Source organism: Poecile atricapillus, chromosome Z (assembly GCF_030490865.1).
Source record: "Poecile atricapillus isolate bPoeAtr1 chromosome Z, bPoeAtr1.hap1, whole genome shotgun sequence".
In the NCBI taxonomy this organism is placed as follows: Eukaryota; Metazoa; Chordata; class Aves; order Passeriformes; family Paridae; genus Poecile; species Poecile atricapillus.
In genome coordinates, this window is record NC_081289.1 from 23,922,684 (window position 1) to 23,947,247 (window position 24,564).

Here is a 24,564-nt window from a genome sequence, read left to right on the forward strand (position 1 = left end):
GTTCAAGCTGTTGAGCAAGAATTACTGGTTCAGGTCTAGTGTTATATTAACAGGGTTTCTGGGTTTAAACATAGAGCTGGCAAGAAGCACAAATTGAAAAACTGTATTTCTATGTTCAGGCACACTATTTCTTCTCTTGGCCTCAGTTTCCTATCTGCAGCAGGGAGACAGCAGCACTTTTGTCTTTATAGGGCTGTTGTGGCAAGGAGTACATTAAAAGACATCTGGGACTCATCTGCCAGAAACAGTAGAGAAATCTCAGGAGACTCTTAAAACTAAAGTCTGATTAGACAATAACCAGTGGGAAAAGACACAGTTTATTTGGACTTCTGGTGTCTGGAGAGTTCTGTGTTACAGAAGGGAGGACAGAAAATTAAAGTTTGAAAACCCCTTTTGTCTCTCTTATGAATCATCTGAGCAGAGGAGGTAAAAATGTCAGTGTAGTAAGAAGAACCTTGTGACTCAATTTCCATTCCCTTCCACATTTTCCCCAGAATGATTCAACAGATGGTGACTACAGGCACAACAGCTTTCCCTTGCCTTTTCCCACATCTCATCCCCTTTCCCTTTCTCTCCTTCCTCAAGCCTCAGTTGTTTTCCTCCCACAGTCCTGCAGTGTCCTACTCACCTGGTCAGCCAGTGAAGTGGACAGCATGCTCATCAGCTCCCGCTCCGCCGTGAGTCTCCACATCTGCTCCCACTTCATCTTCCGCAGCTTATCGAGAAGCAGCAAGATCACCCCTGAAGGGAAACAGGGGGCAGAGACAGAGAGCCCATGATGCCACGTGCCAGCCAAGGCCCACCCTGCCCATGTGCTGATTCAGCAGCAAAAACAGGACATGAAGTTATCTGACACATCTGATCGCAGTCCGTGAAACTTCTCTGAGGAACAGATCATCAAGGCTGGTTACAGCCTAGACCTTGAGAGGGCCTGCCATTCAGGCACAGAACGGGATCCTCAAATCAGAAATTTTAAGCTGGAAAAAAAGTACCTCAGTGTGCATTGTTATTCCTCAGCTGCTTTTTGGCTGGCCAAAATTCCTAGTGTACAACAAAGGAAAACAGTGGAAGCAATGAAACTGGATTCAAACGTCAGCAAAACCTCTCCTACAGTGTCTTAGAAAGATCTGCTTGAAAAATGAATTTGGAAAGGCTTAGATAAGAGCACTGTCATGGGAAATGAATGCAGACTGAAGGGCCACAAAGAAGGAGTACCGATAAGCAGCAGCCTTGCAGGCTGACAGAAACCACCTAGTAAGAGCAATGACGGGCTCTGTGTTGTTTCACATCTTCATTAGTGGAGGGAGGAAGTAAACAGAACAGTAATGACATCTGCAAATGACATTTAGCAAGAGGTCTTACAAAAAAATATCATGGCAGCTGTAGAGAACCGCAGCAGCTACACAGAAGAATACGAAATGACAAAAAGAAGGCACTGGGAAAAGCTGCCTCAGGGAGCCCAAGTTGAAAAAGCTAAAAGTAATGAGAAAAAGAAAGGAAATGTAGTCTGAATGCTTAAGAAAAATTTTCCTAAAACCGCTGTGGTGAAATAAACTAAAAATGGCAGACAAAATACTTTATTTCTCGAGTCTTTCCAAATCAGACTACACCAGGATTAGAAAATGTACCTGGAAAAGTGCGGCACTGCTTGGGAGAGGACATAGGTGGTTCCAGTTCCTTCCTATATTTAGTTTCTATGACATGGCAAGTTTCTTTCTAGTAAAACCTGGCACTGCTACGAATAAAAAGAAAACCTCTCCTGGCAGTGAATTTTGTGGCCTATTTTAGTTGTGTTTCCCATTTCAGTCCATCTGGTTCCCAAGGATGCTGGAACCTGCACTGGAGGGATCCCCTTTCATCCTCAGACAACCTTTCTGCTTCCAGCTGTTGGATTGGAAAGGGATGTATTGTCACAACGCGCTGCAGTTTATTTATGCCAGTGTGTTTGTCTTCTCTCCAGCATGAGGAAAGCTTATTTGTAGTGTGCATGCATGAGCTTCTAGGAGAGCCACTATGCATTGTCTGAAATTCTACATCAGTGTGAAGCAGGTCCCTTGTGCTGCAGCAATAAACTGGGTGGGAGATCTCCTCTCTGGAAAAGGATTTTTTCCAGCTGGCAAGGACTGTCAGCTTTTGCAGTGAAATGCAACTGAGAAGGTTCTTTATTAAGAAAGATTAGAAATAATGGTAAGATTCAGTTAACTATAATATGTAATAGAATAGTTTTCATAATTTATAGACAATAAACCAATTTTTCTTAATTTCTCTAAGCCTCCAGTCTGAGGAGGAAAAGGGGAAATGTTTTAATATGAGCAGTATTCTCTGATTTTTCTGACTTCCACTCTCATGCTAGCAGCAGATTATGGCATTGCAGCTAACAAGATTATGCTATCCTGAGGGGCTATCATGGTAGCAGCTGAGAGTAAAAGAGGCAGATGGAGTGGAAAAACTGGAATATATGTGAGAAAGGATGTACTAAATCATAATGCAATCATGGCTATTGAAAATATTCACAAAGTTTTAATGTTTCACCGTCAAAACTAATTTCAATGTGATTTCTGTTTTAATTCACCTGCAGGCTTGTGTTTTACACCTTCGTACAGTTTCTGTTTAGGCTTCTAATTTATTGCTGCCATAAAAATAACTGCTGGAGAATATTTATAGCGAATTTAAATATTTACTCATTAGTATTAGTGAGAATAAGATATTTCTAAGAGGAGAATTTAATACTATTCACTTAGTGTTATGAAGTCCAAAAGCAAAGCAAAAGCATGCATTTTAGGAACTTTTAAAACAGTTCACACAGAGGAAAAATTACTCTTTTTTCAGAACAGTGAACTTCAGGTTCTCTTCTATATTGTCGTGTTGCCAAAAGCAAACATAACAAATGAACTAACTTCAATCTGCACAATTAGTTTGCAGGCAAAGTGTCTGAAATAAGGAAAGGAAAATATTTGCCTCAGGATCTGCTTCCCTCAGAGTCAAATTGACTGAAATCTCAGACTAAATTCAAGATGACATACAGCTGAACATAAGGGGAAAAGGGACTCGCTCTCATCTGCTGTGCTGGGGGAAGAAGAGACTGCAGGAAAAACAAGAAATCAAAGGAATATTTTATTAACATCTGGCCCCAGGCAGTGGGACTTCTGATCTTTCGAGAAGTGCAGCATCCTCCTGTCCTAACCTTCCTGAGAAAAATAGAAGGAAAACTTGGCAGCAAACAAACAAAAAGAAAAAAGTGGCAACTCAAACATCTCATGAGCATTAAACAAATTATGATCAGCCACAGAACACCCTATTTCCCTTGTCCTAAGGAAATAGTTCAGCCATATCCAGAGATGGAAATATCTCAAAGATCTCAGAGAAAAAGAATGCTTTATTACTAAATTTGTGGAAAACATCCTAGTCTAGTTAGAACTTGAATGGCATTTTTCTCCTGCTGCTTGACGAGATTTTACTTGAACTACCAAAATTTGACAGATTCTGAATTGCTCAAATAGGCAAACAAACAAGAAAGCAAACAAACAAACAAAGCAGTTTTTCAACGATGTCATTTAAGGACACATGAAAAGCCCAGCTCCAAAAGCGAAAAAAATAATAAAAAAAAAAATCCTCCAAAACACACAAAAAAAGTAATTTGGTGAATAAATTGAATAAAACAGGGCAATAAACCTGAATTAACATATTTGGATTAAAATGTTTCAGTCAGAAAACACTGCAAAAATATTTTGGTACATTTTAAAACCTAATTTACTCTAAAATAATTTTCATCTCAAAGTTGATACAAATTAAAATTATTATTGAAAATTATTAAAAGATCTGAAAAGGAAAATAAATTTTCTATTTTGGGTCTAACCAAACTTTGGGAATCAATGGTATTTTTTGTCCTTTTCTGTCCTTTTTCCCATTTTTGATTCAATCTGAAACAACTTTTTTGTTCTTCCAATGCTTTCACCAGGCAATGGTTTCCAGAGATGCTTTAAAGCATGACACCAAATTTGTTCTTCTTTTTGTTTGTTTTTGTTTTTGTTAATGTGCTCCAGAACAAAAATTAATTTTTATGAACAGTAAATTGAAAGTCTGCAGAAAAATCAGCCATTTCCCTTGGAATGCTACCAAGCATCCCCACCTCTTGCTTCAGGAACAAAGACAACTGCTCTTCCTGAAATTCAGAGAGGATCATACAGTAGAGCCGGATGTAATAAACAACATTTTAAGACAGAACAGAATCACTTAGAGAAGTTCCAGTGAAACTGGACAAGCTTTCTAACTCAATCAATTTATTACAATGGGTAATAAATTGTAAATTATAAGGTGCCTGAAAAAAACACTCAGTGCTGTGGGAAAAAAAAAATGTAGCTCCTAAGAAATCATCTTCTGTATGATCTTGCCTGCTCCTTTTGGGTGGAACAGGATGCTTTTTTGAGCCTTTGAGGCAATGCCATGTTAAGTGAGTAGCACCTCAGAGTCTATCCTTGTCAGGTTTTTAAAATTTTTTCCTGAAATTAGGCCTGCAACAGTGAACCATCTAGACAAATAACTGGTAGATATCATCGTAATGCCTGAAACAGACAGGTAAGACAGGCTTCAAAATAGAACATAAAGCAACAGTGAGTTTTAAAAAAATGACAGGGATTTTGTTACAGCTAAGCAGCACACTGAAGACCACACACCAAACCACTGAGTCTGAGATGCTGTAAGAAATAATGTTAATACATGTCAAACTGGCCTGAAAGAATGCAGATTTTGTAATAAATATTTATTGTCCCACGCACTTAGGGCAGCAATCTACCACGTTTTGTTAAACAGATTTGAATTCAGTTTTAGGTGCTATGGAAGAGACTTGTAGCTCTGCTGTCCCAGGAGAAGCTCCATGACAGTGCTGACTGCTGAGTACTCTAGCAAATACTTATGCAACTTCTTTTAATTGTGATTTATTGTACTTGAAGTCAATGGAAATGGTCCCAGTGTGTAATGTTAGGAATGTGACTATGCCTTTGCTGATCAGGGCTCCAATGACCAGTTTTTTAAGGACTGCATTTGGAATCCACTGAGTCACAGCTCCACACCACTGACTGTGGCCTCTGTTTTCCACCCACAGTATCAAGAGCAAACAGTAAACTGCAAGTAATGGCTGTAAGGGATTAAAGTAGTAAATTAAAACTATAATTCCAAAACAAGCCACTGCACACATTTTAAAATTCACACTGTTGTTGTGGATGATATTCATTGCATTTATTTCACTTGGTTTATAGACTATTGCTCATAATTTGACCAGCCATGTCATTAACGTAATAAAGCCATATTTGTCTATAGCTTTTAACGTGATATGACCAAAGGACTGTCATTCTAGCACATTTCTGGAGCATCCTGATAAAATATTTATCTATGAACTCACATGCAGCAGACTTCTTTTCTCAAAAAAAGCTTTTCACAATCTAAAAAACCCAAACCAATAAAAACTTACAGGGATGCACAACGTGTTCATTGAGAATAAATGATGATTCCACATTTGAACTTTTCTCTAAGAAAACTGAACAGGGCTGAGAAGCTGTTTTGAAACAAAGTGTGTGTCCCTCCAGGCATGGTGACAGAATGCAATAGCCCTTGTTTTCTCTGCACATGTATTAAAAGTGAAGTTGTCATAGAGTGTATTTTGAAATGCTGTGCAGTCCCTCTGTTGGGAGGCCAGCTCCTCCTGAAGCATTATAAACATTTTGTTTACACCTCCTGATGACCATTTAATGAAATAGAAGACTTTTACTTTCCTTATCCTCCTCTTCCCAAGTATGCTACTTTTCCTTAGGCAGAATTAAGATGAATGTTTTACTCAAGCACAGTTCTAACTTCTTATTATAGAGCTGCTCACTGTAGCTCAGAATGTCCCAGTTTTCTGTTTCTTTACTGCTTAGATGCTATCCTTCATGAGCAATTTGGAAGAAGATAAATATTCTTTCTATCTGCTCTTTAATGACTTCCACTTCTGGGGGAATTTCTCCAACTTTCTTAAAGCCCCAAAGCTGTTACAGAAGAATCTCCTTGATTCCAGAGTCTAGAAGGTCTGGAGGAGAGGAATCATGAGCTATAAGGCTTTTAGTATGTCTATGGAGGAAAACCTCTGCTACTTAGAGACCATCCTGCTAAGTAATGCTTTCTTATCTCCCACAGTCTTGAAAAGAGAATGAACAATTTCACAGGACTTTCAGAGGTCAGCGAAGAAAAACCATCTCTAGACCTGAAGAAATTGGCCTCTCACACAGACTCCAAGAAGTATGAAGTCCCAAGAAGTATAAATTCACATACTTAACAACCCAGCTTGCTGAGAAGATAACATGGAAAACAACATGGCTGGCAAATAACACAAACACTAGAAAAATAAAAAATGGAAACTAAGGGTTACTCCCAGCTGCTGTACTTGCTTGGCCATCAAGCAAGGAAGACATTAAGGATACGAACCTTTCTCAAAGCCCTGGATTTCCTGAACCTCTGCAAAGGGTTGCTGGAGACAACAAACATCTGTGAAGAAGCTCCTTACATGGCTTTTAAAAAGCTTGTGTTTCCTTACATCCTTTGCACTCTGTGACCCTTTTGAGTATATAGCATAGAGAAATTACATTTTAGAGGCAAAGAAATCTCACACCACTGCCATGTGCAAGGATCACTTAACACTGTGTGCATCTCTGTACATGTCTGAAAGACATCATGAAGGTGCCAAAAGCGGCCACTAGCTAAGAGATGGCCAGGTAGACATCTTATTATAAAGCATTTTGAAAAGTGAGATTTAAAAAGGAAAGTGATACTGTGTGGAGTAGGGGTGTGAATCTCAAAAATTTCTACAAAGTTTGAAATTACTTTTTCTCTCTTCAATACTAAAATTGCAGTAAGTTCTTACATGCAAGATTAGGTATGGTTTCATTTACCTGGGTGCTTAGGTGGCTTCAACAGGAAAACAAAGTCCTGATTAAATACTTCCTTAAGTAATAAGGTCAGAAAGGACAACTTTTTGCTCTTGTGTTACAGAGGCCATAGGATTTTTCAAAATCAGTTTGGGGTCTACTAGAGCATAACTTCTAGGAAAAAAAAAATCAGTCTTTACTTAAAAATTTACAATAATGGATAGTCTACCACAAACTTTGATAAGTTATTCCAATGCATCATTACCCTGATGAAGGGTGCTTCCCTTATTCTAATTTGAACATCTCTTTGAACTTTCAGTCATTTGATCTTGCTGAACCTTTGCTAAATTGGCAAGCCCTCTATTAAGAAATGTTATTTTCTCCTCCAAATATGAATAACCTACGATCAAATTATCCTTTGACTTGCTCCCAGATAAGCTCCTGGAGCCATTTTTCTGAACTTCATGGGAAATTTTCCAGTGTTATCCCTGAATTTTGCAAATTTGAAGTGGTCATCTTTGACCTGTGGAGCCTAGCCTTGGACAAGTAGCTAAATCTACATTCTAAAATACATGCAGTCCAAGAAGTGGTCCCCAGCACCCAGAGCACCCAACCCCTGCTTGTGTGTGTACAAGTATGGGTGGGCATGCACTGTTCAGGGTGTGGTTCTTTCCTGAGCACACCCTGCTGGCCACATTCATGCTGCTCAGAACTTGTCTCTGAGGTCTAGTTTATGTTCCTGCAGTTTTTAGACAGAGCAACTATTCTGTTTGCATTTCTCAGTGTGGATGACATTATGAGAGAGACACGTCACAATTTTCTAGACTGGATTGTTTTTAGCAAGGAACAGAGGGTCTTTGTTGTGTGCACTGAAGAATGTCATCAGGGCATGTGGAATATTCATCTTCTGATGCCACATTTAAGGATTGGAAGGAGGTGCCAAATGCAGTGTAGTCCTATCCATGCTACCTTCCAGAAATGCTTCCTGAAATGAATGATGAACAGAATCCACTAAATATTATGATTTTATTTAATTTTTTTACAAAAGACAGTTTTATTCTTGAGAAAGAAAGGGTACCAACTAATTTCTGTGTCCTGTGGGTAATCAGGGAGCCAAGACTGAAGAATGAACTGGGCTGCTAAGTTACCTGGGAGTGTAGACATTAGGTATGACAGTAGTAAAAAGCCTCTATCCCATACAAAACAAATGCATCTCCTGTATTCATACTTAAAATTACTCTGGTTTATACATCCAGTGATCACACAAAAAATATGATTTTGTCAATCATATCAAACCTGGAGTTCATCTGATTATCCATCTTGGACTGATTGTCATGCATCTCTTAATTCTTTCTGAACATAGAATTCTTCATGTCAGTGCCTCAAAACCCAGAATTGTGAGTGAGTGTCACAACTCTACACAAAGCCAGAGGAACTGGACTTTGGGTGAGCTGTCCTGAAGAGGAATCACAGAATAACACAGACTGTACACAGGGTTACTATGCAGGAGATCCAGTCATTTGATCTTTGTATACAGGCATGTTTGGAAAAAAGGATCACACAAAGCTTGTTTTTATGGATAAAAACTGAGGAGGTCTGCTGAAATTTGCTGACTATTTGCCCTGTTGAAAGCAACTACATCTTCCAAAAGTAATTTATCTTGGACTCTCCACCAAAGAACCACCCACCTTTAAAAGAAAAAAAAAATCTGTTTCTTAATCCTTGGCTCTTGTAAATCAGCTTAAGTCTCTTTAATGCAATTGTCAGGCATTTATATCAGATCTGGACCTTATCCATGATACTTATCTGTGTTTTATTCTTCCACAGAAAGCAGCAAAAAGTGAAAGCTAACAGGGACCACTGCTTTAAATTATTTGGAGCTTCTTGGTTTTGATCCTCTCAAAGGCATTATATTTAATAGGGGTCAAAATGTCAACAGTTTTACAAGGTTTCCACTTGGGAGTATGCGAAGGGGAAAAATGCACCCTGCACAGGTGCTAATTTTTTTGGCTGGCTTCTAATCTTAACAGTGCCTGCCTTATACTTTCCATCATGGTGGAGAAGAGCTTTCAAAAGCAGTTTCTAACATTAAGTGTAGTGCACAAGGCTAAGTGTAACAATGGGGAGAGTGAGCAAGAACCCATCATAGCTCTTCTGGGTCTGGTGTTCACTCAACACCTTGGCAACAAAGGAGATGTGGCTCAGGGCTGAACCACCCGAAAGGTATTTCTTTCTGTTTGGATGACAAAGAGGTTTGGAGTTTTGTATTCAGAAAAAAGCAGAAAACTTCCCCCTGCCTTTCCCCCCCTTAATGGGCAGTTTATTGACTGAGATTCAGGAGGAATGGAACATTCTAAGGAATGGATTAGGGGAACGAAAGCAGCAGCACACAATTAACAAGCCTGGAAATTAACCACAGCATTTAAAAAACAGGAAACATAATCCTTTCTGCACAACCACTTATTTTCTAGTAACAGAGAGAAGGATTAGGTTCACAACAGAAACACAGGGATTTGCCTACAGAGCTGTTTATCATGCTCATATAGCCAAACTGGGGTACAGTTTGGGTAAGTGGACTACAAGGAGCCTGCAAAGTTGGACTGCCAAGCTCAGAGGGCTGTGTTCAGCAATGAAACACTCAGATGGTGGTCAGTTACAGGGGCTGTTCCACAGGAGCTGGCACTGGGGCTGATGCTGTTTAGCATTCAGATTAATGAGCTGGAATGGGATAGCATGTGTCTAGGTAATGTAACACATAACACCAAATTGGGGGCCGTGGCCTAATTCCCTGGGGACGGGCTGCTACTCAGGGACCCTGACTGGACAAGTGGGTAAAAGAAAATCCCTAAAATTCAAGAGAAAGTCCTAAATGGTACTATTCCTGAATGGAGAGTACATGCTGGAGGACAAGTGGGTGGATAGAAAGGAGCTTTCTAGGAGAAGTTCTAAGGGATTTGGTGGACATCAAGTTGAACATGAGCCAGCAGTACGACCTTGGGACAATATTTCACGTGTTGGGCTGTATTAGCCCTTAAGTCATGGGAAATGATTACCACTCTTGGCTCAGAACTTGTAAGACCACATCTGAAGAACTGTTTTAGATTTCCTCAGTCAAATAAATACCCTGACATGCTGAAGTAAATCTGTCAGAGAGCAACCCAAATGGTCATAGGCCTGCCATTCATGAGGAGAAGCTGGGAGAACTGGCCTTCTTCAGCCTGGGGAAAACTGAGGGATCTCCTGTTGCTTTCTAAAACTGCTTAATGGATCCACACTTTTCTAGCAGATGCACAGAGACAGAATGAGATGCAATAGTCACATACTGCAGCAAAGGAAAATCTAATTACACACTATGAATTTTTACTTTATTTTTCACTGAATAGAAAATTAGTGGCTGAATACAGGAACAGGCTGCTCTGACATGTATCCAAGAAGACACATGAAACTCAGCTGCAAAAAGCCCTGGGCAATCTGAGCTGACTTTCAATGGGAAGAGGACTAAAAGACCTCAGGAGATCTTTTCTGACCTAAACTGCCTAAAATTCAACAGTTCTACTTGGGAAAACAGAATTCTCTTTTCAGTGTCTGTGACTTTGTTGAGAACAACTGCGTAGAGATGATCTCCATATAAAGGGTATTGCAGCACTCCTGTGCTCCCCTGAGCTCACTTTGACAAGGATTGGTGCAGAAGGGAAGGTTGAGGAGCTACAGCAGGAACAATTAAAGTCAGGATGCAGCTGACCATAAAGACAAGACAATGAGGAAAGGCAAGAAATGAGCTGCTTCTTCTGAGATTTTTGTCCACTCAGTTTTGCAGATTCTTCTCTTTCAGAGTCACTTGGTATTTTTCTGAAGGGGAAAGGTTTGTCCTGAACTTAGTTTGCCCTAACACAAAAATGATTAAAGCATAGTGATTTCTGTAGCAAACAGCACCTAAGAGAGTGATCTGACTATTACCAAGTCCAACTGGTTTTGTTGGCACTGCCTTAGTGGGAATGACTTTGACACAGAGGGTAGGAAGACATCTTAGTCACTCTGCTACTTTCTGTGACAGGCACCAAGTTACCTATTAAGAGTCCAAAGATGGAGTCCAACTGCTTTGCCTTTTTTCTTCGCTTTGGGACTGTGGCTAAAACCGCTGTCTCTTTCTCTACCAAAAGGAACTGTCTTTACACAATCACTTTTATGAGCACAATGAGAAACTGCAAAGTGAACTTGCACTTCAGAAGGAAACGTACCGGTTTCACTATTACTATGCATTTGTCTGGGGTTCTTCTGTCATAGAATAGAAGGTTTTGTTCTCAGTTTAGGCACCTGGATGCCTTTATTAAGCTTTTATGTGCAAGTCTTTCATCTAAATTTAACCTGCTAATAACTGTCCCTCTACAATAAAGAGGGCATTTCAGGCTGCTGGACAACATAATTACTGATCAAGGTATGTATGTTCACATAAAGAACTGCCTCGATCAAGCTAAAAATAAAACACTTCAAAATGATTTTTTAAAATCATTACATTGGAACACTATATCTAAATGCCTGATTTATGTACATTACATGGAGAACTTTACATTATGGACTCAGGTCAGACCAATAAAACTCCAAAAACTAGGACAATTAAATCAACTAAAAAAAATAAATTTTATTTACTCCAATACAACTAGAATCTGGTATAGACTCTCTAAATGCCATCTTTTTTAATCACAGGTTTCCTAGGAGATAAATGTTTTCAGTGTTTCAAAGCAAGTCTGGTGGTGTTTTTAAAAACATCGTTTTTACATGGGCTGAGATTCAATTGCTAAGGAGTAGAGGATGTATCTGAGAGAATGCCATGAACAGCGGACTAGCTCAGCCACAGTAATGCCTTTACTAGATGGATAGGCCTCTCAAACTAGAGGCACTGTTTTCAAAATGAAATATATATTGACCCTCATTTCAGAAATGTCAAACATGCTGTAAACAAGTTCTCAGTGCATCACATCGTGCTTTAGAAAGTGCGTAAGAAAGACCAGAAAGGAAGTTATTCTTTGAGGGTAGTCAGCTTTAAGATAGTTTATTTTTAAGTTCAAGCTACAGATTATAGATAACAAAGATAGGGATGTGGTCATCAATAGCAGAACTATCGCTTTAGCTTCCCACCTTTGACACAAACAGACTGTTACTTCCATAGGCTGGCACTTCCTAAACTGCTACCTGGACAACGTGCACAGTGTTTGTACTTCAAAGGCACCTTTACATGTATAAAGCTCATGTGTATCACCATGCTTTGCACTGATAATAGTATTTACTGAGTAAACTCACAGTGTCCTACAGGAGGTATAATCTAATCCAAAAAACTGGCACAGTGTGGATCTAAGTAGATGAAGAAAGTCTCATGACTGGATGACAACAAGACTTGTCATCAGTATTGGACATTGTTTTTTTAATCATTAAAATGCAATTTCCATCTATTTGCAAAGGCTCCTGTACTTTGAACCAATCCCAATGACAGTACTTCATGACTAATGTTTGAATTAATGTGAGACAGGAATATTGCAATGGCTTTTCAAGGAGGCATGGCTAAGCTTGGTCAGGCCACAGTGGTGGGTTTGAAAGGTTCTATAAACCATGAGTTTTCTGACTTCATTCACTGAGACAAGGTGGAAAATCTTCCTCTCTCAAGCACAAGTACAATGTACACAAGTGCAATTACCACAATGTCATCAGCAGAAGCCTGTGGAGCTTGGCTGAAAGCTGTTACCTGGTTTCAGGTCCACAGGCAGTGCCATGACTACCAACAGCCCACTCTGCACTGCTTCACCACTCATTTGTTTTCTGCACTGAAGATGCACAGCGTCATCATGAAGGAGCACAAGATGTGATCCAGGCTTATTTCACATAAACAGTCTGTTCTGTGCTTGCCTTTTATCATTCAAATTTGTTAAATATTATGCAAAAATGATGTAACACATGCTTTCAATTTCCAATTCTACTTCCATAGGTTCTTTTTTTCAGGGAAACAATAAAGGAGAGAGATTCATTCTAGCACTCTTCCAGTCATTACAAACACAGGAGTAATAAGGCACAGTACACACGTAGCCTAGTAATCGTTAGGTGCTAGCCATTCCCTTCTGCTCCCAATCCACAAATCTGGTAATGTCACATTTCCCAGTGTGGGAGTATGAATTCTCAGCTCAAGCTGTTGAGACACCTCCTTACAGTTTTTGGTGGCTGCACTGAGGCAGTGCATTTCAGATGAGCCCTCAAATCCTCAGTATGGGCTTCTGTAGTCCAGGAGTCTGAAATCCCCTGGGCCGAAGTTTTTAAAAATGACCACCACCACCCACATTACAGATTTATCCTAAAGCTCCATTTGGCAGGCATGGGGTCCATTCTCAGCTGATGGAAGTTGGCTCTGCTGCACTAAAGCCACAGAAGCCAGGGGTGATTCACACCCCTAAAGAAGTGGCCAGAAGCCTTAACAGTCACCAGAGATTGCTTTTAAAAGCTATCTTCCACCACGATGGAAAGTAAAAGGCAGACAAGTACTAAAGTACTAAAAGCTTTTATGTTTAGAATTTCTTTTATAAAGTACGTTTCTGAGGACTAAGATTACTGTTACTCCCAAAATGAACATCAAACTATACAGTGCAACTCTGGAGCTGTCAGTTTAACATCTGTAAAAAGAAAAATCATAGTGTAGTAATACTTCCAAAAGCACAGTTTAGTCAGTGAAAGATAATACAGTTACAAAGCAAGAACTATGCTTGAATTAGTGTATGAGGAATCTGGAAGAGTTAACTCAGTGAAAACAACTATAATGGAGTGGATGGTATATAAAAATGATATATAAAAAGGGCATTTGATTGCTTAATCAGCTTACTGAGTGTTTGCCAGTAAAGCACAGAAAAAAAGCTTGGAAACCTTTGTGGTACAGAAAGAATTGTGTTCAAAATGCTTGAGGAAGAGAACGTTATTGCAAATGAAGAATGGTTCCAACTAAGAACATCTTAAACACTAATTAAATTGTCTGACTTTGTGTTTGGTCTGGTTTTCCAACAATTTTATTATCATGGACTAAAGTATGACTTGGATTATCTGCCTGTGCAAATGAGGAAGAATGAAAAACAACCAAATAAAATCTTTCCTTGAAAATCTGTATTGGCTGTCAGGAGATCTGGCTTGGGCACACAGGAAGAGTGGAGCACAAATGCTTACTGGGTTTAAAGAACCAGCGAAGAAGGAACAAACACATCTTTGCCTTTAATACATCTGCCTTCTGGGACTCTCCCAACCTCTGTGTTGTCCAGAGAGGCTCAGGCATAGAAAGATAAGAGTGAAAGAGAAATTATTATCTTCAGAAACTGTGAGGAGCAGTGGAACACTTTTGACTTTGAGAGGTGCTTCAAAATCAAATCTTCCAGGGTTAGGTCCGGCTGAAGAGGTTCACATAAAAATCTCTTTTCTTAGGATTGTATCCTATGTCTGCAGTAAACACACTCCCAAGAGCAAGAGCAAAGTCTGTCTGAGAGCCTGCCCCTGATCCAGCTCTGTTTAGCTCATAAAAGTTTCAGGGGTTGGGAGCCCTTTCACAGCTCCTAAGGACAGCTCTAGGCACCTGAATTTCTGTCTTCCCCCTCCTGGACCGCTGCCTTTCATGAGTGTTTTTCTTAGAGATACTGCCTCTCCTTCCAGTGTCCCCCCCGTTTAGTTTTCTGAATCCTCCTTGGCCACACTGTTGCGCTCAGAGTAAATTATTTTTATTTACTGAACACATCAAACAAGATCCAGTTTCATCTTTCTTGAGAAATGTATACCTCCAGTCTCTGCTAGATTACTGAGGCAAACAATTAATTCAGTCAAGAAATTCATATTAAAGGGTGCTGATTCTGTCAATAACTTCGTTTCCTACTTCTCAGAGGTTGCACTGTTTCACTCAGTGACCTCTTGTTCCACATACTTGAAGAAACAACATTCCACTTCTTATGATCACTTGTCAGTCTTCCATATATTATCTACCTTCTGGTTTTCTTTCTAAAAAAAGAGTTTTTATAACTACAAGGTGAGTTGTGTGAAGAAAGAAACTGTGAGAAAAATAAAATTATGTGCAGGATTATGGGATTATGCATGGCTTGATAGGTCTGTATTAATACAAGAATAAACACATGCAGTATATGTGAAGGACTACAGATATTTGATTATTTTTGCCTTCAGTGTAAGGTCTATGTGATATACTGACATTTGGTACTCCCATAAACCATTTGGAACAGTAAATTAAGACAACATAAATTGAATCCTTATAGAATAATGTTAACGTTAGCATTTTAGATATAAATATATGTATTTTATACTACCCACCATACATTTCTGCATTATTCTGATGTTATGTGCTTGAGCCAGATTTCTCTCTGCCAGCATTAAAATGGCAGAAAGGAAAAAGCAAAAATAGAGCAGAAAGAAGGTAGCTATAGAATGTGGTCATCTCTCAGCAGAACAAAAGATACTGCTTTGTGGTGGAACAGTGAACTGAATTGACACCAACAAGTTGAGTTGTGTATAACATAAGCTTTCAGATTTCAGGAAAAATCCATGAAACTCATCTCTGTCTCATGCTTTGGGGTGGGCAGACCTAGCCTTTCTATTTGCAATTCTGACAAAGAAGAGTCAGGAAACAAACCTATTCTGCCAAGATCTTGTATCCATACCAATCTGTGTTCTGTTAGGCTATTCTTTTGAACATTTCCAGAGAACAGAGATGCTCTGCAGACACTAAAATACAAATTCACTAAAATTACTGGGAATTCCACAAATATACATAGGAATATAGAAATACAGATGACCCATCCACAACTTGCTCAATCCTTTTTCTAGCTAGTCTCTTTAATTCAATATAATATATTTCTGTGAAGCAAAATCACTATTATGCTATTATGGTGAATAATATCCTGATAGTGCAAGGATATTTAAATGGATTCATCTGTTCCAAATGGAGGCTTCACCATCTGTTCTGCCCTTTTATTACAAAGAGAGAGGGAACCTAACTCACTGCATCAGCATGTAAAGCCCAGCATTGAAATGATTTAGGTGTACGTGTGTGTTCTTTACGCACCTGGTATGTTTTCTCATATACCAAACACAAATCAATGGGAAGACCTGTCTCTTGTAACCTAATAAATTCTCTGATCCAATGTCTTTATTCCTTTCTCATGGCAGCAGAAATTGATGGCCAGTAGCTTGCATTTTATTAGGACAATTATGACCCTGTTGGTGTCCTGCAGGAGTTATTATCTTTATTGGGCTAATATTTCGTGATACCATTTACTTCTCTACAGAAAATGAGTCTCAACTCCTATTCATTCCCTCTTTCTGGGCCTATACATGAGTCATGGACAGAAATCTTGTAGATGTGCTGAGGACATGTCAGATTGCTGAAAAGCTCTGTTCCTCCCCAAAGGATGTCACACAGTCTTTTCTAACAGCTTTTAGAGAAGACGGGAAACTCCAAAATGCATGACATTGTATCATTTTTCCTTTTTAAAAAGATAAATTTAGCTGTAGCTTAGGAAGGGAGGTGCAAATTACCACATCTCAGACTCTCCCTACCAGGAGACTGACTGCACACTCAATGCAGGTGTTAATTCAAAGCAAACCCTCAGGTCCTACCTGTGTTGTAGCCCCTCCCAAGCGCTGGCCAGGGCCGATGGTTCTTCCAAAGGTTGCCCAAATACCAATCACTCTGGTTCTCCACCAAGCCAAGAACTTGCTGCCCTGGAAAATGAGCAAATGGAAAGAAGATCATAAGATAAAAGACAGCCAATCAATGGAAAACACACAGGAAATCTGGAGAGGGACAACCAGTGGAAAGAGAAGGCAGAAGTTGGGGCGCTGCCTTCCTTCCATACCCTCAGAAGTAGCCAGCTTATGTAACAGACAAGCAAGCCTGGCACAGCAAATGCAGCATGGCTCATTTCTTCCCTTCTTCCCTGGCTAGTCTGAGTAATTAAACACTGTGGGAACCTTTGTCATGCTGACAGAAATATGTCACCCAGACAAATCTGAATGCTGCTTGATTTTGGAATACAATGATGGAGAATCCTCCTAGTGAGAATTAAGTGTTGGTAAAAGGATCATCTAATATGAGTATCTGTTCATACTCTGATGGAGAAAATATAATTGAAGAACAAGGCTCAGTGTAACAAATTATTCTCTTCCCAAGCTCCCCCTAGTAGTTTCATGGATTTTTTTTTTCACAAAGGAAACCCCTTTTGCTCTGAAAAATACTGCATTTGAAGAGTTTACCTACATAAGAAAGTTGCACCGTTTTAATTTAAGAGAGTAATTTAAAAGTCATTTAGGTGCGCCTGTGTAGAATGCTGCATAGAAATTATGACTTCAGTTTTATTTCAGTTTATCCTGCATTGATTAGCAGCTGGCTTCAGCTAGAGTAAAATGTATTTTAAATCAAATGTGTCTAGAAGGTTTGCACTGCTTAAAAATCAACCGAAAAATGAATGTTTGTATAGATAAGGACTTAATTATGTATCCTAAAATGTGCTGTATAAAATGTAAATAACAAGTGATTGAAATGATGCTGTGGTAACAGAGGATGGAGGGGAGAGCTGCATTTGGATCTAGTCAGAGAAAGGAAAAGGAACGGTGCTTTGAAAGAGGGACATATTCAGTGAGGGCACTGAGACTGGTACTGGAAATTATTTTGCAAGCTTTTGAGAAAGCAATTAAGCATCATGCTTTGAAGGCTCATTTTCAAATCCCTGCTATGCCCATAGAATTGTGTGTATGGTCACAGCAGTGCACTGAAAGCCTGAAATGATCATTTTATGTCGCTTACGTAGAACCACAGCTATGTATTACTAAAATTTCAGTATGGTCCAGGACAAGGTCAGGCTGAGAACAAGACATAAAGACAGATATGATTAATTCAATTTTATAATTGGCTTGAAAGGTGATTGCAGTACTCTCCTGTGGTATCTGTAATTCAGTGGAATGTCAGTAACCCAAATGTCTCAAATGCTGTTTCAAAGAGTGTGAGCAACAGTGTTTGGCCAATGCATACAAAAAATAATCCAGAAAACTGTGAAAGCGTTCAAGAAGTGAATGGAAATCAATCTAAAAATAACTTTGAGAGATTACCAAGTCCACTCTACACTACTCCAGCATCATCCTACTCTATGCTAATGATAACACGTCACACTCCTTACCAGACCTTACTTTCCAGTGACGTCTCTCCTATTCCATTACGTATTTATTACACATACATATAATTTTTCACATTAGATCCCAAAAATAATTTTTTAAGAAGGTGGAAAACCTTGCAAAATGATTCTATCAAACACCCAGTGGTGCTACTGAAAACTGGTAATACTAAAGAGTGCAATGCACAAGCAAATGAAGGAAATAACAAGACAGAGGCAAACACATCCTAAGCAACTCTGTTCATACAGATAAACCACAGCATCTCTCAACCTGTGAGACACATGGAACACACTGGAGAGCACATCAGACATCACAAGCCATATACTGTGAGGAAATATGAAAGGGATCTCAACTGGCTGACAGGAGCCTAAGGCAAAAAGAGGTCAAAGGACACAATTTAAACCAACACTTGTTAACTCCAAGCTGAAGTCTGCCTGTTTATAGCCACTCCCTTACAGCCGAAGTAGAATAAATCAGGATAAAGAAACATTACTAGTAAAGGGTGAAGAGGAAAAAAACCAAACAGACAATAGAAGATGCAGATGCAGCTGGTACAGAATGGGTTGGCAAAGCTGGTAGGAAGAGACTGATCCTGCCCATAATCTAACAGTACATTTCACAACTCAACAGTCCACAGATCCTTCTCAGGACAGTACAGATACCATCAAATGAAATGTTAGAAATCTATTTGCAAGAAGCAGGTACCAAAATTCTTTACCACGAAGCATCAATCTGCTTTCATTATTTTAGCCTCAAAGATTTCCCAACATGCTACAGACTTCAGCCTTTAAACCAAAGGATAAGAAAGAATGAACAAACCTTAATGCTTGTTAATGGTTTTCATTTCCCACATACCAGTCCAAAATCTCAGTTCTAACAACTTACCCCTGAAACACTTAGTTATTATTTCTCATGCCAAGATAAACTAAAAAAGGGTCAGGAAATTATGATTTGCATGTATTTACTGTAGTTGTATAATTTCCTTCTGCATTTTCCCTTTATTTTGAAGACACCAGAACAAATCTCACTTTCACCAGTGTTCCTTGAGGTTTGATACAGGACACAGATGAAGGCAGAGATGAACACCATGTAAGCTTTAGGGCTCAGATATATGGATCAGATAATGTGATTTACTGTGTATCAACTGAGGTGGAATAAGTGCCTGTACGTATGCTTTTAGCTTGTCACAAACACACAGTAAAATGTATGAGCTAACACGCTTTGGTTTGCTTTTGCAATGGCCTGGGAATGTACACACGTTCACATACTGTCCTAGGGTAGAGCATTATGCAACTTGTCAGCCTGTTGTAACTCTTACTGGTGCATAAAAGCCTATTAGGCAGATGTGATGGCTTGTCTCCCAAACCACCTTGGAGAAAATTATGGAGATATGCTTTCCATCTTCTCTAGTTATATTTCTATTTTCTCTAGGCTGGAGTAGTGTTGCTGTCTCTGTCAAAGAAGAATATATTTTTATTTCCCTTTACATTGTCTCTGTGGTCTTGACTTAAGGCAGAAGTAATCCAAAATACAGAATTTCATCTGCACAGTAAATATTAATGTTTCTAAAAAGGTTTTCATTTTGAATCAATATAGAAAAAAGAAAATCAGAAATATTTTCTGGAAGATATTCCCTGAATATTTTTATCTGAAGATATCAAAATAACATCTAAGAATGTACAGCCATCCTCATGTTAAATAATATAAAACAATGTGACACGTAATACAGATGAATATATACCCTATAGACCACATTATTCCATGCATCTCAAAGCTCAAACAAAAAAAAATCCCAAGTTTTGTCCTTCCAGTTGCAAACAACTAAAAATTCATCCAGAGATTTAATAAATTTTTGTTTTTTTAGTGAATCATTGTGAGAATATCTGCCCACTACCAGCTATTTCATTTAGTTATTTACTTTTTCAAGCACATCACAAAGTTACAGACATGAAGCCAAAGGGATGTGTGGTTTCAAGCAGGCACGGTGAGCAGCTCTCTGACCATGCAGCAGCCTGTCCCTCTGCCATCCTTTGTGCCTCCCCTGCGAGGTGCTCACAGCTCTGCAGGAACCATCTCCAGGTTCACTTCACCTCTGATCATACCTCGCTCTGAATTCAGGTGTTCTGGGCAGGATGGACTAGAGTTCACTCCCAGCACAGACTTTTGGAAAAGGCAAGAATAAAAGAGTTCTGTGAGTTATTCTTCCAGCAGATGAGAGCACGGTGCCTACCATTAATGGATTTGAACCTTTCAGCATTCTGAGCTGCCGGTTTCTTCTCCCTAAGAGTTATTATAATAAAATACCACAACTAACAGCAAAAGCTCTATCATTTTCTGTTCTGGTCCTGCAGTTATGATTAAGTACACTCCTCTCACTCTCTGTTACTCCAGGCACAAGTTAGCTTATGAAAATTAAGCTGTCTTTCTTACTTCTTCATTCATCACCACTAACAGCCAGACAAGAGAAAACAAGGCTATGATTCTGGCATGACCACAGTGAAAAATTACTGGACAGGCAGAAGAATTACAGCTGGATTGCTGGGAATGGGGCTGTGTGCTGCCTGGCTGTGGGCTGAGACTTCTCCAGAAAGCAGCTGCAGCTACAGCACTTTGCACAGAACAGCTGCTTGACAGCTCTCGCACGATGAGAAGCTTGGCTGTTGCTGGGAAGAGGTTTCCATGGAAAAACAGACACTTCTGAACCTGACAACTCAGTGCCTTCAATTCTGCTTTTACTTCACAGATTTTTGGTGGCTAATGGAGGGGAAAGCATTATCCTGTAACTTAGACACTGAAGGGGACTCCAGACCTTAACTCAGCTCCCAGCTGTGACACTGATTTCTTGGGCGACACTGAACAGCCTCTTGCTCAATTCTCCCTGAAAAATACTTCACCCCTCTTCCATTTTGCCTGTCTCACATATTACAAATGTAAGTCCTCAGAGTTAGTAAGTGTGTGCTGATTTCTACTGAAAGGATAAGAGTAGCAGCATGTGGCCAGGCTGAAACTCCATCCAGCATGGAGCTGTCTCCAGCAGCTGGGAGGAGCTGCACAACAGTGCAGCTGTATGGTGGCACTTCATAGGGGTCCTCTGGATACAGTGACTCATGGCACATGGCACACCTGAAGGAGTATCAGCTTTTAATTATGTTGGGTCTGGTATCTGCTGCTTTTGATTGGTGCTAATCTTGGTGCCTGTGAGCAATATTTTCCTATCCTGCCCTAATTTTTTCCCAGTTTCAGAGGATGTAATCTTCCCTACAGTCTATGGTACACAGGACCTTAACCTCAGCTCTTGCCTTGACTTATTTTGCTATTACAAACAATAAAAATAGTAGTAAAAAGTTATAGTTATTACAGGTACTTTCAACATCTTCTTTAGTGGAAGCTTTTTTTTTCTTTTAAACCTATAGTGGCTTTTACATGACTCCACTGCAATTAAAGTAAGAGCACTGGACCCACTGCAAACACTTTGTGTGAATTGCACTTTCTAAGGCCACCAGACTGTTTCCAGAAAGGGGAAAATAAAAAGGCATTATAAAGGGGAAGGAAAGGCTGGGGTTTCACCTTCTGATGGCCCATGGCCAAAGGGTGAGCTGATATCACAGAAAAAACCTGTTTCAGCTCAGTTCTCCTGGTTGTTGGATTTGCAAGGTTTAGTTGTTTTTGGTAGAAGCCTTCAAAGTTAAAATCAAGTGCAAAGTAGTTTTCAGCCTCTAAAAACACAGTAAGTCAGCAATTTCTACACTGTGAAGACTACTGAAGGAGAACAGAGTAGAACTCTGTCTTGCTACTTCTAACTACTCTAACAGCCACGGTTTAGATAATTAAGAATTCAATATAGACATGAAGGCTGGAGCTACAGCCAAATACTGCTAGAGCAATGCATGTCATCACTGTAAGCTGAAAGAGAGGAGAAGGACTCAACAATAATTTAAGTTTCAAGCTTGGCAGGATTCAGAACTTCAGAATTCTGTTCCCAAAAAGAGACACAGAAATGAAAAAAGGGAGGAAGGGAAAATGTACATATTCTGAATGCTGGAAATACTCTAAATTGGCCAGTACCAAGCCTGATGAACACTGTCAGGACTAGTTGAATCTATACTGATGCAATGAAGCAGAGTTATTTTCTGCATGATTTAAAATCTTTGATTAATGCCCTTTGCCTCTTCTCTTCTCCTGATTTCTTTTTCTTCAGCCTTTAAACACCTGCATAAGACACCCTTTCTTTCTGAAATGTGTGAGGCCACATCCTTAGCTGGTATAAATCAGCATGATTTCAATGAAATTAGTGTACTTAAGCTGACTGATACCAGCTGAATGTGTTGCACTTCATAGTAAGTCCTGCCTGAGTGACTGACTCTTTCTTGATGGCCTTCCTGCCCCTGACCATATACTGGTTCACACAAAATATATGGCTTCTAAAATCTTTCTCTTCTCCTGCCACATCTCTCATCCACCTCTTCAGATCACTGTCAAGTTCAAGTTCTTCATCCTCACTATCACTGCCCTTTGCAATTCCTGCACTGTCTATATAAATTCATGTTCTTTCCTGCTCCCAGGCTCATTCCTCTCTTCTACTGCCATATCCTCTCTCATTCCAAAAGAGACTCCGGCTTCTCATGCAACAAATGCCCTGACTTACCTCTGAAAATTTACTTCAAGCACAAAATCCCTCAGGACTTTTCTCTATAATTTTTTTTTTAGAAATTTTACCATAAATCTAGTGTAAGATACACACATGAAACTTTGTGTGTGCTCTATAAAACAAGTGTGCCAGAGTCTAAAAATACAGTCTGACACTGTCTCATACACCTCTATGGTACAGGATATTCAATTCTGTGTTCAACAGAATTGAGTATTTTGATGTCTACTGTGCATTTATTCCACTGGTGCGCAAACATGTGACAGATATATGCAATATATTTGTATGCACACATTCACATGCACGTACATATATACATGCATAAATATACACAGATATGTGTTGCAAATATATAGTCTCTGCCAGGAAGAACTTCTTTATTACATATGGAAATGTAAAGTTTCCTCACATTCGCCTCTTGCAGAAGTTAAACATTTTCGCTTGATATCTCATTTACATGAAGTACGTTGCTGTTTCCCAGCAACCATTACTCCTTCTTAGTGGACTAAATACTCTTGGAGAGCAACTGCAAGGAGAGCTAATAAGGCACAGGTTGGATGAGAAGAAGGCCAAAGAGTAGCTCACTGAAGGCACAGCAGCACTGGCTCAGAAGAGGAGAGGATGGCTCCACAGGACCTTCTTGTGTCTAGAACACTAGAGCTGGGAGCAGAGAGGATACAGGCAGTGAACACCTGATCAGAATGGATGGTAGACAAATGAGGCAGAGGTAGATAGAACATATCAGGGGCAGAGAAAGTCAAGATGAGCCAGGTTGACTCAATGGAAAAGAGCAAGTGAAAGGAATAAAGGCAAACTGGCAATGCTGAAACAAGGATGAAAAGCAATGGTATAAGCTGACTTCTGGGATGCACTCAGAGGTGGTGATGTGACAAGGACAAAAGAAGTTAAAGCAACTCAGACCAGAGAAGAAAAATAACTTGGCAGGAATCTATACAGAGAGAAACATGACAAATGTTTTGTATGTGGTAGGAGGGAAGATTCAAAAGGCATACATAAAAGGTGATCAAGAGGATGCAGTACACAGTACTGCATTGAGAAAAGTTGGGGTGAAGACCTAGATCTGATTCATCTTCATAAGGAAAGATAAAAGAATGAAATCAATCAAAAGAAGCAAATATATTGGGTTTCCGCTCATCTTCCAGTGTCCTCCGAGGAGCTTGTTAGAAAAATTAAGAGGACAGTGAGAAGTCCAGCAAACCCCAGCAAAGCTAGTAAATCTATCATTAATGTCTGCAGCACTTTCATCTGCAGAATTTCAGGGAAACGGATTCTCAGCAGCTGAGCACAGGAGGGTAAGCATAGAAAAAAGGTTTCATTTTGCAACAAAACTTTTTGAGATTTTCTGTGGTCCCTTCCAACCTGGACCCATTCTGTGATATGCCCAACTCATTGCCATGGAATGTGCTCCGCATGGAGTCTGGAGAAGAATGAAATGGTTGTGCAATTGTAAGCTTGAGCAGAAGAGAGGCCCATACCAGCTACATGGGCTACTGAGCCAGTCCTTCCTCACCTCAGTTTCTATGTCACTGTTTATAGTACAAATTGTCCCAGCAGTAGAACTGACATCTGATTAACAGCAATAAGAGACTTCACATGAACCTCTTACAGATGGTAAATACTCTTTTCTAACCAGGCTGCAGGAGGTCAGCGAGATGTACCCACTGCTCTGACTACACACCTTATTTTTTTTTATTCACATCAATGGCTTTTCCCTTATCATGGTCTCCTTTTAAATTTTTGATTTATTCAATATAAAACCCCACACTCTTGTAAAATTGAAAACTTCTTTCTCTGAAGCCAGAAAAACATCCT

General features: G+C 39.5%; 1 protein-coding gene across 3 annotated transcripts in view; it reads right to left on the bottom strand.

Moving 5' to 3' along the window:
• LOC131573118 (xylosyl- and glucuronyltransferase LARGE1) overlaps window positions 1-24,564 on the bottom strand; it is a 270,574-nt gene that overhangs the window by 44,707 nt on the left and 201,303 nt on the right. For all 3 annotated transcript variants that reach the window (XM_058826722.1, XM_058826720.1, XM_058826723.1), the window contains 2 exons: window positions 16,536-16,640; window positions 629-741 (listed from right to left, as the gene is read on the bottom strand). In XM_058826722.1, coding sequence (XP_058682705.1) covers window positions 629-741; window positions 16,536-16,640 — 218 coding nt within the window. The remainder of the gene's footprint in view (window positions 1-628; window positions 742-16,535; window positions 16,641-24,564) is intronic.